This window comes from Mauremys mutica, chromosome 12 (assembly GCF_020497125.1).
Source record: "Mauremys mutica isolate MM-2020 ecotype Southern chromosome 12, ASM2049712v1, whole genome shotgun sequence".
Taxonomy (NCBI): Eukaryota; Metazoa; Chordata; order Testudines; family Geoemydidae; genus Mauremys; species Mauremys mutica.
Genome location: NC_059083.1, coordinates 56218689 through 56236860, shown reverse-complemented (window position 1 = coordinate 56236860; position 18172 = coordinate 56218689). Strand labels below are relative to the sequence as shown.

At 46.2% G+C, this 18172-nt stretch overlaps 1 protein-coding gene across 2 annotated transcripts; it reads right to left on the bottom strand.

Moving 5' to 3' along the window:
• Window positions 1–2324: 2324 nt before the first annotated feature.
• LOC123345132 (zinc finger protein RFP-like) lies at window positions 2325–16060 on the bottom strand. 2 transcript variants are annotated; one of them, XM_044981820.1, is made up of 7 exons: window positions 15587–16060; window positions 13924–14019; window positions 12467–12697; window positions 12129–12151; window positions 11292–11407; window positions 3403–3462; window positions 2325–3025 (listed from the first exon to the last, which is right to left on the bottom strand). In XM_044981820.1, the coding sequence occupies exons 1-7, from the start codon at window positions 16001–16003 to the stop codon at window positions 2508–2510; spliced, it is 1461 nt and encodes a 486-aa protein (XP_044837755.1). In that variant the 5' UTR covers window positions 16004–16060; the 3' UTR covers window positions 2325–2507. The 2 variants fall into 2 exon arrangements, with proteins under 2 accessions (XP_044837755.1, XP_044837756.1); XM_044981821.1 differs by having other exon boundaries at window positions 12467–12652.
• Window positions 16061–18172: the final 2112 nt, after the last annotated feature.

Here is an 18172-nt window from a genome sequence, read left to right as displayed (position 1 = left end):
TTTAATCACCCCGATATCTGCTGGAAGAGCAATACAGCAGTGCACAGACAATCCAGGAAGTTTCTGGAAAGTGTAGGGGACAATTTCCTGGTGCAAGTGCTGGAGGAACCAACTAGGGGGAAAGCTCTTCTTGACCTGCTGCTCACAAACAGGGAAGAAATAGTAGAGGAAGTAATAGTGGATGGGAACCTGGGAGGCAGTGACCATGAGGTGGTTGAGTTCATGATCCTGACACAAGGAAGAAAGGAGAGCAGTAGAACAGAGACCCTGGACTTTAGAAAAGCAGACTTTGACTCCCTCAGGGAACTGATGGGCAAGGTCCCCTGGGAGAATAACATGACGGGGAAAGGAGTCGAGGAAAGCTGGCTGTATTTTAAAGAATCCTTATTGAGGTTGCAGGAACAAACCATCCCGATGTGTAGGAAGAAAAGTAAATATGGCAGGCGACCAGCTTGGCTTAACAGTGAAATCCTTGCTCGTCTTAAACACAAAAAAAACAGCTTACAAGAAGTGGAAGATTGGACAAATAACCACGGAGGAGTATAAAAGTATTGCTCAGGCATGCAGGAGTGAAATCAGGAAGGCCATATCACACTTGGAGTTGCAGCTAGCCGGAGATGTTAGGAGTAACAAGAAGGGTTTCTTCAGGTATGTTAGCAACAGGAAGAAAGTCAAGGAAAGTGTGGGCCCCTTGCTGAATGAGGGAGGGAACCTAGTGACAGAGGATGTGGAGAAAGCTAGTGTACTCAATGCTTTTTTTGCCTCTGTCTTCACAGACAAGGTCAGCTCCCAGACAGCTGCAGTCTGCAGCACGGTATGGGGAGGAGGTGACCAGCTCCCTGCGGAGAAAGAAGTAGTTCAGCACTATTTAGAAAAGCTGGACGAGCACAAGTCCATGGGGCCGGATGCACTGCATCCAAGGGTGCTAAAGGAGTTGGCCGATGAGATTGCAGAGCCATTGGCCATTATCTTTGAAAAATCATGGCGATTGGGGGAGGTCCCGGATGATTGGAAAAAAGATAATGTAATGCCCATCTTTAAAAAAGGGAAGAAGGAAGATCCAGGGAACTACAGGCCAGTCAGTCTCACCTCAGTCCCTGGAAAAATCATGGAACAGGTCCTCAAGGAATCAATTCTGAACCACTTAAAGGAGGGGAAAGTGATCAGGAACAGTCAGCATGGATTCACCAAGGGCAAGTCATGCCTGACTAACCTAATTGCCTTCTATGATGAGATAACTGGCTCGGTGGATGAGGGGAAAGCAGTGGATGTGCTATTTCTGGACTTTAGCAAAGCTTTTGATACAGTGTCCCACAGTATTCTTGCCAGCAAGTTAAAGAAGTATGGGCTGGATGAATGGACGGTAAGGTGGATAGAAAACTGGCTAGATGGTCAGGCTCAACGGGTAGTGATCAATGGTCCCATGTCTAGTTGGCAGCCGGTATCAAGTGGAGTGCCCCAAGGGTCGGTGCTGGGGCCGGTTTTGTTCAATATCTTCATTAACGATCTGGAGGATGGTGTGGACTGCACCCTTAGCAAGTTTGCAGATGACACTAAACTGGGAGGAGTGGTTGATACGCTGGAGGGTAGGGATAGGATACAGAGGGACCTAGACAAATTGGAGGATTGGGCCAAAAGAAATATGATGAGGTTCAACAAGGACAAGTGCAGAGTCCTGCACTTAGGATGGAAGAATCCCATGCACTGCTACAGACTAGGGACCGAATGGCTGGGCAGCAGTTCTGCAGAAAAGGACCTAGGGGTTACGGTGGACGAAAAGCTGAATATGAGTCAACAGTGTGCCCTTGTTGCCAAGAAGGCTAATGGCATTTTGGTATAATGGTATAAGTAGGGGCATTTCCAGCAGATCGAGGGATGTGATCATTCCCCTCTATTCAGCACTGGTGAGGCCTCATTTGGAGTACTGTGTCCAGTTTTGGGCCCCACACCACAAGAAGGATGTGGATAAATTGGAGAGAGTCCAGTGGAGGGCAACAAAAATGATTAGGGGGCTGGAGCACATGACTTATGAGGAGAGGCTGAGGGAACTGAGATTGTTTAGTCTGCAGAAGAGAAGAATGAGGGGGGATTTGATAGCTGCTTTCAACTACCTGAAAGGGGGTTCCAAAGAGGATGGATCTAGACTGTTCTCAGTGGTAGAAGATGACAGAACAAGGAGTAATGGTCTCAAGTTGCAGAGGGGGAGGTTTAGGTTGGACATTAGGAAAAACTTTTTCACTAGTAGGGTGGTGAAGAACTGGAATGGGTTACCTAGGGAGGTGGTGGAATCTCCTTCCTTAGAGGTTTTTAAGGTCAGGCTTGACAAAGCCCTGGCTGGGATGATTTAGTTGGGTTTGGTCCTGCTTTGAGCAGGGGGTTGGACTAGATGACCTCCTGAGGTCCCTTCCAACCCTGAGATTCTATGATTCTATGATCATAGAGATTAGGGTGTCTGAGGCTAGAGAGGTTGATTTCAGGGTCCTTAGAGGGGATGTTTTCCTCAAGTGTCAGGGACACAGTCTGAGCTGTGACTGTTCACTCTGAACCCAAAGCCAGGGGTGTATTCTCTCCCCACTGAAGGAAGCCGGTGGGAAAGTGAAGATTGGGGCATCATTATCAGCATCCAGAAATGTCACCAGTCCCTGTTCATAGTCCAGACAAACCCGGATCCTCCTGGGGACCCAGCTCAGGGGCAGAGGGGTTTTAGGGGAGGTGAGAGCCTGGAAGTCACCCCACCACTGCTCCACAGCCCAGATCCCCCACTCAGGGTTAAAGCAGATCAATCCCTTCCTCCTCACAGACTCTCTAGCAACCCCCACAGCCCAGATTATTTCACCTCCCACCTCCACCTCCCAGTAGTATCTCCCAGATGTGAATCCCTCACAGCCCAGCACGCACTCCAGGGTATCAAATCTCTTGGGATTGTTGGGCAGTCTCTGCCATTTGTCTCCCCATCTGACACTTTTCTGACCCTCAGAGAGGAGGAGTTCAGGATGAGCCGTGTCTGGATCCAGAATCACATTCACTGAGGAAAGAGGTAAGCAGAGTATTAGAGTCAGAGATCAGCCCTGGGGTGAGTGGCCTGTCCACTCATTCCTATGAATTTAATATATGTAATGTGTATGGATATCTATGAAAATCCCAGGGTCAGAGTTAAGGGTGTTTGGATGATAGTGAGAATGTTTATATTCATTGGTGTGGGCATGAACTCAGAGTTAAGGTTGGTTTTGGACTGTTTGTCTGACTTCAACTTGGGAGCATCTTAGTAATGTTTTTATTTTTAGGGCTGGTTGTGTCATGGTCAGCATTGATTTGGTTGGTAACTTTAGCTACAAGTTCAAGAAAACATTTTCATGGGAATTTTCTCATAACTGAAAAATAATTTCCACCTTGAAATCTTACCCTGTCTGTGTGATCCTGGAGTATTCTCTTTTTTCCCCTCCAGTTCAATTGGCAAAATGTCTACAGGGGAAAAAGATAAAATCAATGAGATTTTATGTTGTCATATTTATAACAACATTACCACCCTTAACTCACATGACTCTGTTTTAATTGTGGCAGAGAAACAGACAGAGAGGGACAGAGACACTCAGAGGTCTTTAATACAATCGAGTCTGAAAACTTCCATTTTCTCTTTCATTCAGGCATCTCACAGCAATGGAATCAATATCCATTAAGTCTCTCAACCATCCTAGGAGGTACAATCTCTAAGAGATGTTTACTGCTCTCTCATCCTCCCCCTCCAACCCTTGGTTGGTTTGTCTCATTCTCCTATTGCATTTTGTCATGATCTAGACCCAGATCCTGCAAAAACTTTAGCGTGACTATTATGCTCAGCATCTGTTCAGAGCTCAGAACAATGTGGCCCTTGTTGTCCATTGATTGAAATACAAACAACAACAAAAATATTGCATAGATTTGGAAATTAAGGCTGGAAGAGGTTTGGCTCAATGGGCCAGACTAATGCCTGCACTGGCAAAGGGACAGAAAGGGACAGTTTTTGATCTCCCTATTCAATGGTTACAGAGGCCAGTACAGGCCTGGCACATGATAGAGAAGTCCTGAGGTCCTGGCACTGCTGCACCCTTGTGCCACTAGCCTCTTGTGATATTTCCCAGGTGTACCCAGGGCTGTGAGCACTTCACTGCCACATGCCTTACCAAGAGAAGCCATATCTTCACCTGCCTTGGGCCAGCTCCCAACTCCATTGGCCATAGGCAATACAAGCACTGCCCTCTGGGCCCCAAAGGCCCTGCTGTCTCACTTCACGTTAGTGATTGGCTCATTCCTACCCTCAAACCCTGCAAGCATCTCCCTGGAGCATCCATCCCCTGGTTCACTGGACACTCATAGTGTTCACAGATTCGCTGCTTCTACAGAAACCGTGCCCACCAGTTTAGCAGTTACATGTCAGGTCACTGTGCTGCTTGACACATGGCACTTAGCTATTTTTATATTGAAAACAAGCACCGTATAGAATCAAGATTCAAGTCATAGTGAGTAGTATTGGAAACAAATGGTTACATTTAAAATAGGGCTTTCAAATGACTAAAAAGCATTAATCTGTTGTTCTGGGGTAAGTGACTGATCTCTTGGGACTAGAAGCAACCTGAATATATTGTGATTTTTAGTGTAAAGCCTTGTCTACACTACATAGTTTTGTCGGCAAAAGTCAGGTTTCATTGACAAAACAGTGGAGGTGTACACACTGCAATGTTCCTTCCGCCAACAAAACTCTTCTGCTTTGCCAACAAAATAAAACCACCTTGACGAGAGGCATAGAGCTTTTTGTGACAAAGTTATCAACAAAGTGTTAGTGTAGACGATGCGCTTGGTTACGTTGCTAGAAATGGCCTCCAGGAGGTTACCCAAAATGCCCATCCTGACTGATCTGGTCAGCAGTTTGAACTCCGCTGCTCTGTACCCAGGTACACACCCTTTAAAGGCCAGGGAATTTTTGAAATTCCACTTCCTGTTTCCTTGGCGTAGAGAGCTCACATCTCATCTTCCCAGCTGACCATGGTGGCTCCATGCAGCAAACATTCTCCCAGTTGGAGTACACCGGAGTTGTTGGATCTGCTGGTGCTGTGGGGAGAGGAGGCTGTGCAGTCCCAGCTGCACTCCAGCTGTAGGAACTTCAATACCTATGGGCAGATTTCTCATGGCTTGCTGGAAAAGGGCTACGAACAGGACACTGATCAGTGCTGAGTGAAGATAAAGGAGCTGAGGCACGTGTACCAGAAGGCAAGGGAGGCAAACCATTGCTCTGGTGCTACGCCGAAGATCTGCTGCTTCTATAAGGAGCTGGCTGCCATCCTTGGCAGTGACCCCATCTCCACCTCCAAGAGCCTCATGGATACTTTAGTGGGGCTGCAGGCAACGGACAGTAGGCTCAACCCCAAGGACAAAGTTGTGGATGAGGAGTTTGAATTGGAAGACAATGTGGAGCACATAACAGGGTCCATCCAGTGGTGCAGCGAGTCAGGACCTCTTTTCCACTCTGGAGGGGGTCTAGCCAGTCCCAGCAGTCTGGATCTGGCATGCATGATACAGGAGAGGAGAGCTTTGGTAAATGATCTTTTTGAGTTGATACTGCTCGGTTATATGAGGTACAGCTGTCCTTTTCTCTGTAAATTCTAGAAGTAGGTGAAGGGATAGAAATGTACAGGATTAGCTGTGTTTGTGTGTGCTCCACTTTCTCCTGTGCAGCTAAGCAGTGCAGCAGAACTGTGTTAATGCACATCGAGATTTCATGGGAATCCTCCACAGAGATCTCTGGGAATTTTCCTGGAGGTACTCACCAATCCTCTGTCGAACATTCCTTGGCAGAGCTGCTTTGTTCCTTCCCCCGTTGTAGGAAACTTTCCCATGCCAATCGGCAATCACTTGTGCAGGGACCAAAGCAGCACACAGGCGAGCAGTGTAGGGACTCAGTCTGAAGCCCCTCCTCTGGCCAAATTCACCATGATTAGGGTGCTCACTGAGATGTGTGCTTGCCTGGGGATAGTGAGAAAAGTAATTTGTATGTAAAAAAAAGGTGTATTTTACTATAATGATTCAATGCTATGTGTGAACTAACAATCATGCTTCTGTTTATTGTTTGTTGTGCTTCTACGGATGCGGCCTTCACGGGAATCCCCTACACACCAGCGGAGCCTCCCCCAGACAAGGGCGCCGCGCAACCAAGGCAGAGTAAGGAGGACATGTTCCAAGAGACACTCCAATACTCAGAGGCTGAAAAAAAGAGAACACAGGGACTGGAGAGAGACCCAGAAGGAAAAATTTAAAATAGTGAGCCAGGACAGAAAGGAGAATGAAGAGCACATTATAAAGGGCCAGAAGTGGATGGTAAACATGATGGAGGAGAAAGCAGAAATCCCTAATCATGCTCCAGGCAGAACACATGAGTGCTCATCCCCCACAGCCTTGAAGCTAATACAGAACTGCTTTCCATAGAATCATAGATTATTAGGGTTGGAAGGGACCTCAGGAAATCATCTAGTCCAACCCCCTGCTCAAAGCAGGACCAATCCCCAAATGGCCCCCTCAAGGATTGAACTCACAATCCTGGAGTTAACAGGCTAATGCTCAAACCACTGAGCTATCCCTCCCCTCTTCCATGCTGTTCCAAACTCCTCCCACACATTCCTTGCAACTTCCCAGCCCATCTTGGTACTCCACTCATTCCACCCCCTTGGCCAGCTTCCAAAATGATAGTTGGATGTACACACAGCTATGAGAGCCTATACTGCCATGCGCTCTTATCTCCCTTCCCACAAAGCCTTTTGTGTGTGTTGTTAATAGGTATTTAATCAAACAAACTCTCTGAAAAGATAACCAATCTTTATTTGTTTCCTAGACATTGTGTTTGCTGCTGGTAGTAATACGTAGTGGCAATCTGATCATTTGCTGAGTAAAAATCCGAATCAGGAATCATTGCTATTTTCATGCAAGGTGGCAAGTTAGCAAAGCATGGCAGAGTACTGTATAGAGAGAGACATATTACTGGTGCTCATTGTCAAAATGTTGTCTCAAAGCCTCCTGGATTCAAATAGCCCCCGTTGTGCCCCTCTAAAAGTCCTGGTATCTGGCTGCTCAAAATCAGTCACCAGGAGATCCGCCTCTGTGCTCCACCACTGGGGAAACTTTTCATCCTTAGCCTTGCAAATATTATGGAGCATGCAGCAGGCTGCTATGATCATGTGAATATTTTCCTCATTTAGGTCTAACCTGTCATAAAGGCAGGGCCAGTGCACTTTTAATTTGCCAAATGCACATTCTATAGTCATTCTGCACCTGCTCAGTCTATTATTGAAATGCTCCTTGCTGCTGTCCAGGTTTTCCGTGTAAGACTTCATGAGCCATAGGATTAAGAGGAACGCTGGATCTCCCAGGATCACTGTGGGCATTTCAACATCCCCCACTGATTGCAAATTTCTGTACAGGCCAGTATTCCTGAAGATGCATGTGTCACGCACCTTCCCGGACCACCCCGCTTTGATGTCAGTGAAACACCCATGGTGATCCACAAGTGTCTGCAACACCATAAAGAAGTGCAACACCCCTTTCTATTGATGTACTCTGTCACAAGATGGTCCAGCACCAAAATTGAAATATGTGTGCCATCTATCACCCCACCACAGTTAGGGAATCCCATTGCCACAAAGCCATTCACTATTTCACTCGTATTGCCAAGAGTCACAGTCTTTTGAACCAGGATGTGATTAATGGCTCTGCATACTTGCATTAACGCAGTCCCAATGGTGGACTTCCCGACTCCAAACTGATTCATGACTGACCAGTAGCAGTCTGGAGTTGCCAGCTTCCACACAGCGATCACCATGTGCTTCTCCACCAAGATGGCAACTCTCATTTTGGTGTCCTTGCCCTGCAGTACTGGGGTGAGCTCCATACACAGTTCCAGGAAGGTGTGACCCCACCACTCTGTGTTTGTTTCCCGAGCCCAAATGTGATGGTCCACTGTGCGCAGCTATTCCGTGAATACAAAAGTAATCTGGTGTTGTTTCCTTCCATGGTACACAGCAGGTCAAGCAATTCTGATTCCTGTTCAGATTGGGAGTTCATGATATACTGCATGACCATCCATGATATGTCCATAATAGTAACCACAACAATACACAGCAGGGCAGGATCCATCTTTTCCGACAGATATGGCAGGCACACAGTAAACAGGGGCCATTAAAGTGCAGCAAAACACAGCTGGAATCCCATGGAATGATGGGAAGGAAAAAACTACGTCATAGGACATTGATCCTGCACCCACGATGCTATGTGATCCACTCCACCTTCCCACAACTTCTAGCTCCAGAAAGTGACGAGTAGCACAGTGGGATAGCTATCCACAGTGCACTCCTTCCACTGTCAATGCTAGAGCATCAAGTGTGGACACGCTCCGCTGACAGAAGGAGCATTGTGTTAACATGCAGAAGCAATGTAATTATACCAGTTTTTTGATTATTGGCATAAATTGGTTGGCAAAACTGTGTAGTGTAGACAAACCCTAAATGACCATTTATCCCTAAGTCCAGCATACTCTCTACTCCATTATCCAAGTAATTAATAAAAATATTGATTAGTACCACACCCAGTTCTGATCCCTATGGTACCCCACTAGATACACCCTTACAGTTTGGCATGAATCACTGATAACTACTATTTGTGTATGGATTTCAAACCAGGTTTGCACCCATTTTATAGTAATTTCATCTAGATCCCATTTCCCTAGTTTTCTTACGAGAACATAATGTAGGACTGTGTCAAAAAGCTGACTAAAAGCATGATACAACATATCTAAAGCTTTCCCTCAGTCCTGGACTAGTAACACTGTTGTAGCCCATAGAGCCAGCTTTAGCAATGTGGCATATGGGATCTGTGACACCACACACCAGTCAAGACACTCAATATTTAACTAGTATTGTTCCATAGCAGAGTCCTTATACATCTCATTCACAGTCTCCTTGCCTGTGCTTGACCCAGATAAGGATGTGTACAGCCAATTGGCTGTTGTCCATCCCTTAAGTCATTTCATAAGAACAGAAGAGAACAGAAGAGCAGCCATACTGGGTCAGACCAAAGGTCCATCTAGCCCAGTATCCTGTCTGCCGACAGTGGCCAGTGCCAGGTGCCCCAGAGAGAATGAACAGAACAGGCAATCACCAAGTGATCCATCCCCTGTCACCCATTCCCAGCTTATGGCAAATAGAGGCTAGGGACACCATCTCTGCCCATCCTGGCAACTTCTCAAAGACAACATCTATAAGGAACACATCAGCATTCCTCCTTTGGTGGGCGATCACACAGAAAGCCAAACCTGGAAAATCCCATAGGTGGCCTGTTGCTCAGAAAAGGGCCATCACTACATTTGTAGATGGGATATGTTTGAGGTGGATACTGTCCTGTGTGGACTGCAAGGAGAGGATGAGCTATAGAACCTATCACATCTTTGTGCCAGGTCAGACTGAACAAATGGAAGACATGGATGGAGAGGGGGACCTATGATGAAAATGGCCAGTATTGTGTAGTAACCAGCCATCAAAAGTATCTATGTGATCAATTGGAGTGTCAGGTTACAGAGCCAAATTTCTGTTTTACCCCAAAACAACATACCTTAATGGGGCACATAGTGATTTCTCCTGTCTCTGCATTTGAAAGCACCACTATTATTATATCTGACCCAACCTATCAAGATCTAATTGTCCAAAGCACACCAACATTTCTTGTTTATATTCCCCCACGGAATTTACACTTGAGACATTTAGTGGATCAAAAAGACACACACCTCATACAAATTACCAATAATGTCAATGAGGCTGACCAATCTTTTAGCCACTTGATTAATACAGGTGATGAAGTCCTAGCAGCACCATTATGAACAAAAATTGAGTTAAAAGGATGGGTTATCATTCAAAGCATTGCAATAGGATTATATTCGCTGTATTCAGATACATGCAGTGTAAAATCGGGAGATTAAGTACAAAGGGTCAAGTGACCCAACAACAACCTAGGGTGATGAAAGAAGATGAATCTATCCAAAGTGTAAGCATGGGACCTACAACAGGGATATATCTGGTACCGGAGCATCCATATGCTGCATTTATACTACACAGCCAGAATCAATCCCTCAGGTCCCTTAACCTCAGTAACAGGAGACTGAGACTGGCACCAGAACCTCCCCCTCAGGTAATCAACTATCTACATCATAATATATATCATAGGGTTCATTTGAAATCACCCCATCAAAGGGGGGACTTATAGCCCATAGCCAGCTTCAGCATTTTTTTACTTTGCAGTAATGCAGGGAACCTACAGGCCTGTATCCTGTAAGATATTGGCTTAAGCAGTTAGCATATGGCATAAGTAAGTTAGCCTGAGGCTTTGAGGCCTATAACTTTACCACTAGATTCCCAAGGATGAGACTATGTGAGTAAATGAGTATTTGTGTGAGGACTCATACAAGATTTCATCTTATCTCTGTATTTTGCTGTCTTTATATGTGGTATAGATCTCTTTGCTAATAGAAGTAGTTAAAGCTTTGCTTTGCCCTCACTGTGAGTGTCTCCATTGTACACACCAGAGTTCCCAACCAGACTTAATAACCTTAATTTTGTTGTGCCTGATTCTGGGCTAGAACCCTACTGCAATCCCCCAGCTCTTTAAATTAGAATTAATAGGAAATATAAGCAGTTACCATTAAAGAATTGGGCTACACTATCAAAGAAAGAAATTAGGTTGATTTGGCATAGTTTGTTCTTGACAAATCTATGCTGACTATTCCTTATAACCCTGTTATTCTCTAGGTGTTTACAAATTAATTCCTAGTACACCTCTACCCCACTATAACATGACCCGATATAACACGGGTTTGCATATAGCGCCGTGGTAGAAGCAGGGCTCCAGCGGCACTTTAAAGGATCTGGGGCTTCGGCTGCTGCTTTAAATCACCACCGGAGCCCTGCCACTGCTACCCCGGGGCTGCAGCAGTGGGGCTCGGGCAGCGCTTTAAAGGATCCGGGGCTCTGGCTGCTGTGGATCCCTGGGCTCTTTAAATCATCGCTGAAGCCCTACCACCACTACCCCCATATAACAACGTTTCACCTATAACACGGTAGGGATTTTTGGCTCCCCACGACTGCGTTATATCGGGGTAGAGGTGTATATATCTACCTTCCAATATGTATTAAATAGCTACATAATCTAAATGATGAACCATTGGACTGAGCCCATGCTCAGAGACTCATCCTGATTTCCTCTGCTTGATCTCAACTCAGTACCTTTGACCTTCCTCAGCGTCTTCATTAGAGCAATAGTTTTCTGGGCGAAATCACTCAGGCTCTTTTCCAGTTCAGGACACATCTCCACCGGCTGCTGGAACGTCCCCTTCTCACACCTGGAGAAAAACAGTCCTTGTTATATTTAATTTAGTAACTCATTACAATTTTCACTTGTAAAAGCTGCTGCTCTAATGGGCCTGGCATTAAAATTCCTCTACTTCTGCCAGCCACAGAGCAGGTCCAGGATAGGCCATGGCAATGCAACCTTCTCCCCAAAAGTCCTATGAATGTTGTCCAACTCTGGCCTGGAGACACCAGCTTTAGGGTTAAAAGGAGAGTTGAATCTCCATGGCCAATTCACTCCTTGGCATTCAGCCTGGTAGTCGTAGTATTGTAGACATCTGTCAAGTGGAGACTAGATGGACTCACCAACTCCCCCCACCCTATCTCATGGCACACAACAGGTCTCCACAGGGGCCTTCAGGTAGGAAAGACCCTGGATCACTGCTGACCTGGGTAGGATTGTTGCCAGTGCCCTAGAGGTGAAAGGCCCAGATTCCATCCCATAATCCAGAGACAGCCAGTTCCCCCAGGGAGGTGACATCTCTAGGAAATATTTTAGGTTAATAATCTTTTCCATAGGGTGGACAGTGCCAGATTCTTCTATAAAATGGTGAGAACCTCAGGATTAAATTCATCAGAGAGATTTGTATCGAAAATGTGACCTGCCCCATACATTTTGCTGTGGAGCCCTGCAAAGATGAGGTTTTAACATGGTCTCCAAGCATTTTCCCAGCATTGTGAAGTGTGAAGGGAAGTGAGAAGGAGCTGCAGTACCTGCTCAAGGTGCTTCTGACATCCTAGAGGGGAGAGAACAAGAAAAAGAATCTTAGACCCACATGGCAGATGCTGGGGATCCCAGGAATAGGACTTTGTACACATGGGAAAAGGAGACCCTGTCCTGGCCTCAGAGCCATTCATTAGCTGAGCTAATGGGGCTTTTCCATCTCTTACATCTGAATCTGTAACTCTTCAAAGAGCAATAAATACTGACATTTCTGCACTGCACACACTGAATTATACTGAGGTCTCTGATTGCTGGACTCTAGTACCCATGATTCAAGAGCTGTCCTGTCCCACTATTGGGATCTGGGATATACTTAACTCAGTCTCACCTGCAGGAATTCACTCCCTGGCTTCTGACACTTCCCCTCCATCTCACTGATCAGCCCACTGAGACGGGAAATCTCCTCAGAGCATTTGGTGATACTTTCATTCTGTATCTTTACAACCTTCTTGTCCAGCTTTTCCAACTGGGCCAGCAGGAGTTGCTCTTGTTCCTCCAGGAACTGCCGCAGTTGCTGAAATTCAGACACAATCTTATGCCTCTTGGTTTGTGTTTGTTTCTGTAAAAAAAAAAAAATAAATAAAAGGAAGGGCAGGTACATGGAGGGTCTGGGGTCCTGCGTGTGCAGGAGAGAGACTTTCTTTGCAATCTCTAAGACTTCTGACATTTGACTATACCCTGTGATTACTAGGCAGAGGATTTTCTAACACCTTCCCATCTAGCCCCAATCTCTCTTAAAGGGTCATTTTTCTGTCTGACAAGGTCAGGATATTGAGCTATCAGTGTTTTCTGAGTATCCAGATCCAGGGCAGCAGGAGGCAGGACTCAGCACTGTAGCTGGGCAAAATTTTTCACACTAAAAATTTTTTAGGTCAAATGTAGATTTGGTGACACAAACATTCATGAATTATGCCAATTTCACCAAATGTTTTGATTTAAAAAAACCTGAAAAAAATCAGAACATTTCATTCCCACATTTTCAGAAGAAAGTGAAATCTCCTTGTTTTTAATACAATTAAACAATTTTTTGTAATGCATATTGTTGTGTATTTGGTTGTCATGGTTTTGTTGCTGTGGCAACTGAGTTAGATTATTATGGGTTAGCTCAACCGGTTTCAACCGGCTGAGGAGCTCTCTGTAGATATGTAAATAAAATGGAGGTTTTGGTTAGCTGCCTGCTCTCTGGCCTCAAGTGATTGTTTCCTACACCGGCTGCCCCAAGGACATAACACATATCATCAAAAAAAGCATTTTGATTTTGTTGAAATGAAACATATCATTGACCCCAAATGACAACAAATCAGCCTTTGATTTACCGAAAATGTAGAAAAAAAAAGTATTTGGTATCCCCCAAAGTGATACTTTTCCTTAAATGTCCAGTGAATGAAAAGATTTGTTGTTCAAACAACTGTATTGGAGAACTACATTGACAAAGATGATAGGGAGAAAAAAAAAGCCAAACAATTAAATAATTCAACAAAGAACTGCAGGCTCAGACAGACAGCACTGAATTGGGCACATTCAGTTCACCTTGGGAAGCTTTTCATCCAAGGCACAAAGGCTAGTAATTAATTCATTCATTGAAATAAAGTTTTGATTCTGAAGAGGAAGATGATGGGCTTCTCTGGGGCGAGTTTTCAGGTCCTCTGTCTAAATGTGTGTGCGCACACCCACCCACACATAGTATCCTATGATCATGGAACAACACACAAAAGCCCACATTCATCAGAACCATGGAGACCTCCCAGACCATGTCCCTGCAGGTTAATAACAATGGGAACCTACCAGATATTCCTGGATTCTCTTCTTTCCAACCACATTCAGTCTCAGGAGCTTTTCTCTCTCTTTCCTCAGAGTCTTCAAATGGGTCTGAATTTTCTTCTGAAGAAACAGAAATGTTTTGGTTGGTTTGATTTTACAGGTGAGAGTGGGGGGATCTTCTCCCGCCAAACAAATATAAATGAATAAATAAACAATAAAACACTCTACTGAGGACTGGAGAACCTAGTAGGTTTGTGATATCAGAGATACCAAGGAAATGAAACCTCCTTAATATACCCTGGGAGTAGCTTATATTTGTACTTTTGGGAATTATTTAGCCCAGTTTCTCCACTGAATTAAGCCAGCATGAAACTAGGATCACATCCTTGGATTTTTTTTTCACCATGTGAAATAACCTATTTTTTGAGTTTTCACTAACAAAGTGGTATGAATCCCAGAAGTTACCAGGGCCAGAAATATGGGCTGGAGTCCCAAATCCCATTCACCCCTGGGGATGGTGCTGACTAAAAAGAACTGTTCTAAGGGCAAGTGCAAACCCCCTTAGAGGTGCTGATTTGTGTTAAGAATGGTTGAGTTTTGCCTTAGTGCTGTCCTGAACCCTCTTGGTGGGAATGCCCTCTGGGTAGCTACCCCTTAGTTCCTAGCAAAGAGCCCAGAAACTGCGGATTGTAGGATATTTGAAAAGGCTGCATTGTGGGACTAATGGAACCACTTTGGCTGGTCCTTGCCCACATACACAATAGAACAGGTCAGACTGACACAGGCCAGCACTGCCCAGGGGTTAGTTTTGCTGCAATCCAGTCTAATCCCAATGATATTTGGCATGGACTTGCGCTGTCTGAAGTCCTCAAGGTGCTCGGGGTCCACACAGTGTTTAGCTCAGTGATCTTGTCTAGTGCAGGCTGGCATCTGAGTTTAACCCCTCATGGAGAAACACAGGAATTCTGAATCCCAGTGAGAAACCTCATCTCCCTGCTAGGCCTGGCACCCTTACAAGGGAGTCTTTCCCACCTAATGGCCACACTTCATCACAAAGTGCTGCCGGGGAGGCAGCATGGCCTAGTGGTTAGTGCCCTGGCCTGAGGCTTGGGAGATGTGGGTTTTACTCACAGCTCTGTCACTGAGCTGCCAGGTGAGTTTGGGTAAGTCATGTCCCCTGTCTCAGCCTCTGTTTCCCCTCCCACCCATTGTCTGTTTTGTCTAGTTAGATTGGCCCTCACCGTGTTTTGTCTCGGGCCCAATATAACGGAGGTCAGATCCCATTTGAGGTCTGTAGGAACTACTGGGATGAAAATAATAATAAAAATAAATATTGTGATATCAATCAGTAATAACAACAGCTTGTAACATCCCTTCTCCAGCCTGAAGGTAGCACTCACACATAGACTGGCCTGCAGCTCCCGTGACTTAAACCTCACTGGTTGTTTAACAGCTTCAGATGAGTTGAACGGTCCCTTATCTCACGAGTTATTTTAATGCCTTCATTTTTGCCTTTTTCCACATTCCCCTAAACATTTCCTTTTATATCATTTTTCATACAGTGAACGATGCAGTTACATCAGTAGCTGTAGAAGGGAGCAATCAAATAAAACCAGCAAGTTATGATGAAATTAACCTGTAATTAAAATTCAGTTAGAATGATTTACATGAGGCAATGATTCCCTACCTTGTACTCCTGGGCAGCCTCCTCTATGAGAACCACAGTGTGAGCTCGGTGAGCCTGTGATCTGTCACACAACACACAGATGGGGGTCTGATCCTCTTCACAGAACAGTTTGAGAGGCTCCTGGTGTTCCACACACACACCATCCTCTCCTGCTCCTTTTGCTTTGTGTAAATTCAGCTCTTTGACTATTTCTAGGACATTTGCCAGCTGCCTGTTCAGCCTGAGGTTTCTCTGCTGCACAGTTTCTCTGCACTGAGGGCAGGAGAAGTCTGTATCGGATCCCTCCCAGCACTGGGTGATGCAGGCTCGGCAGAAATTGTCCCCACACTCCAGAGTGACAGGTTCTCTGAAATACTCCAGACAGATGGGACAAGTCACTTCTTCCTGGAGATTTTCCACGGGGTTCTCTGCAGCCATGGCTCCCTCTGGGAAGTGTGACTGGGTTAGTTTCACTTTCCTGAGTTCAGAGACTCACCCCGCCTGCAGCAGCAACTGGGCGTTTCTCTTCCTGTCACTGACTTTTGCTGTTTGCTGAGCTGGAGCCTGGATGGAGCCAGTGGAAAATGTGCCAATAAGGCTCTGACTGTCCCCTTACTAAAACTCAGTGGGGGTGTTTTGGTTAGCTAGCTCCCAGCACCAAAAGAAAGGGGACGGGTTGATGGGAAATCAGGACTCTGAGGATGAGCTTTCGTGGGTGAATACCCACTTCTTCGGATGCAAGTGGGTATTCACCCACGAAAGCTCATGCTGCGAAACGTCTGTTAGTCTATAAGGTGCCACAGGATTCTTTGCTGCTTCTACAGAACCAGACTAACACGGCTACCCCTCTGATACAGGACTCTGAGACTGACAGTCCCCAGGAACAATGGGGAGAGGCCAATGCTTCAGGTCAGCCTGATTGACAGGGCAGACAGGCTAATCATCCTCCATGTGAGCTGGAATTGCCTGGGTCAGACAAAGTGGGGCAGAGCTAAGGAGAAAGCAGGGGCCCAAGCTGAGCTGGGGAGCAGAGCCCTGCCAGATCCAGAGGGGCTAGAAAAGCAGCCCAGGAAGCAGGTCAGAGTTGGGAGCAGAGCTGCAGCAACCAGAGCCAGCGGGGCAGAGAAGCAGCCCAGGGAGCTGGAGGCAGAACAGCAGCAGCCGTGGTGAGGCAGAGTAGAGCTGGAGCTGAGGCAGAGTGGAGCTGGGTGCGGTGAGCAGCTGGGGAGGGTGAGGGGGACCCTTGCCAGTGGGCCCAGGACAGGGAGATGCCCCAGCCAAGAGGCTCTGCAGGCTGGACTTGGAGGGGGATCGTAACCCTGACAGGGTGGGTGTGACGCTGGGAAGGAGAGTCCTGCCACCTAGCGCCTGAGAGCGTGTGGCCACCACGAGAGCAAGTATCCGACCCACAGCATCCCTGCAGCACAGCCAGGGCTTGGGCAGGAGGCCTGAGACTTGTGAGGAACAGACAAAACTGCCCTTACATTCCAGAGACGCTGGTTGTGACGTCCCTGTGCCACAGAGCGGGATGATGTGTTTTCCTTTAACCTTTCCCATTTTTCCTTATTTTTTTAATTGATTGTTGTTTAATAAATTGTATTTGCTTTGAACTGTATGTAATGATCAGTGGGTCAGGGAAGCATCCAATGCAGAGAGAGCACCCTGGAGTGGGGACACCATAGCCCCTGCCCTAAGTGACCACAACAAAGTTGGGGGTTGAGCCCCACAGGAATCCTGGGCCCAGCCTTGTTAGGGTTACAAGGACTCTGCCACATGGGAAAGTGGAGGGAGAGCCCTCGAGGTCAGGCAGGCTTCTGGGTAAAGGAAATCATAGAATCATAGAATCTCAGGGTTGGAAGGGACCTCAGGAGGTCATCTAGTCCAACCCCCTGCTCAAAGCAGGACCAAACCCAACTAAATCATCCCAGCCAGGGCTTTGTCAAACCTGACCTTAAAAACCTCTAAGGAAGGAGATTCCACTACCTCCCTAGGTAACCCATTCCAGTTCTTCACCACCCTACTAGTGAAAAAGTTTTTCCTACTGTCCAACCTAAACCTCCCCCTCTGCAACTTGAGACCATTACTCCTTGTTCTGTCATCTTCTACCACTAAGAACAGTCTAGATCCATCCTCTTTGGAACCCCCTTTCAGGTAGTTGAAAGCAGCTATCAAATCCCCCCTCATTCTTCTCTTCTGCAGATTAAACAATCCCAGTTCCCTCAGCCTCTCCTCCTAAGTCATGTGCTCCAGCCCCCGAATCATTTTTGTTGCCCTCCGCTGGACTCTCTCCAATTTATCCACATCCTTCTTGTAGTGTGGGGCCCAAAACTGGACAAACTACTCCAAATGAGGCCTCACCAGTGCTGAGTAGAGGGGAATGATCACATCCCTCGATCTGCTGGAAATGCCCCTACTTATACAACCCAAAATGCCATTAGCCTTCTTGGCAACAAGGGCACACTGTTGACTCATATTCAGCTTTTCGTCCACTGTAACCCCGAGGTCCTTTTCTGCAGAACTGCTGCCCAGCCATTCGGTCCCTAGTCTGTAGCAGTGCATGGGATTCTTCCGTCCTAAGTGCAGGACTCTGCACTTGTTCTTGTTGAA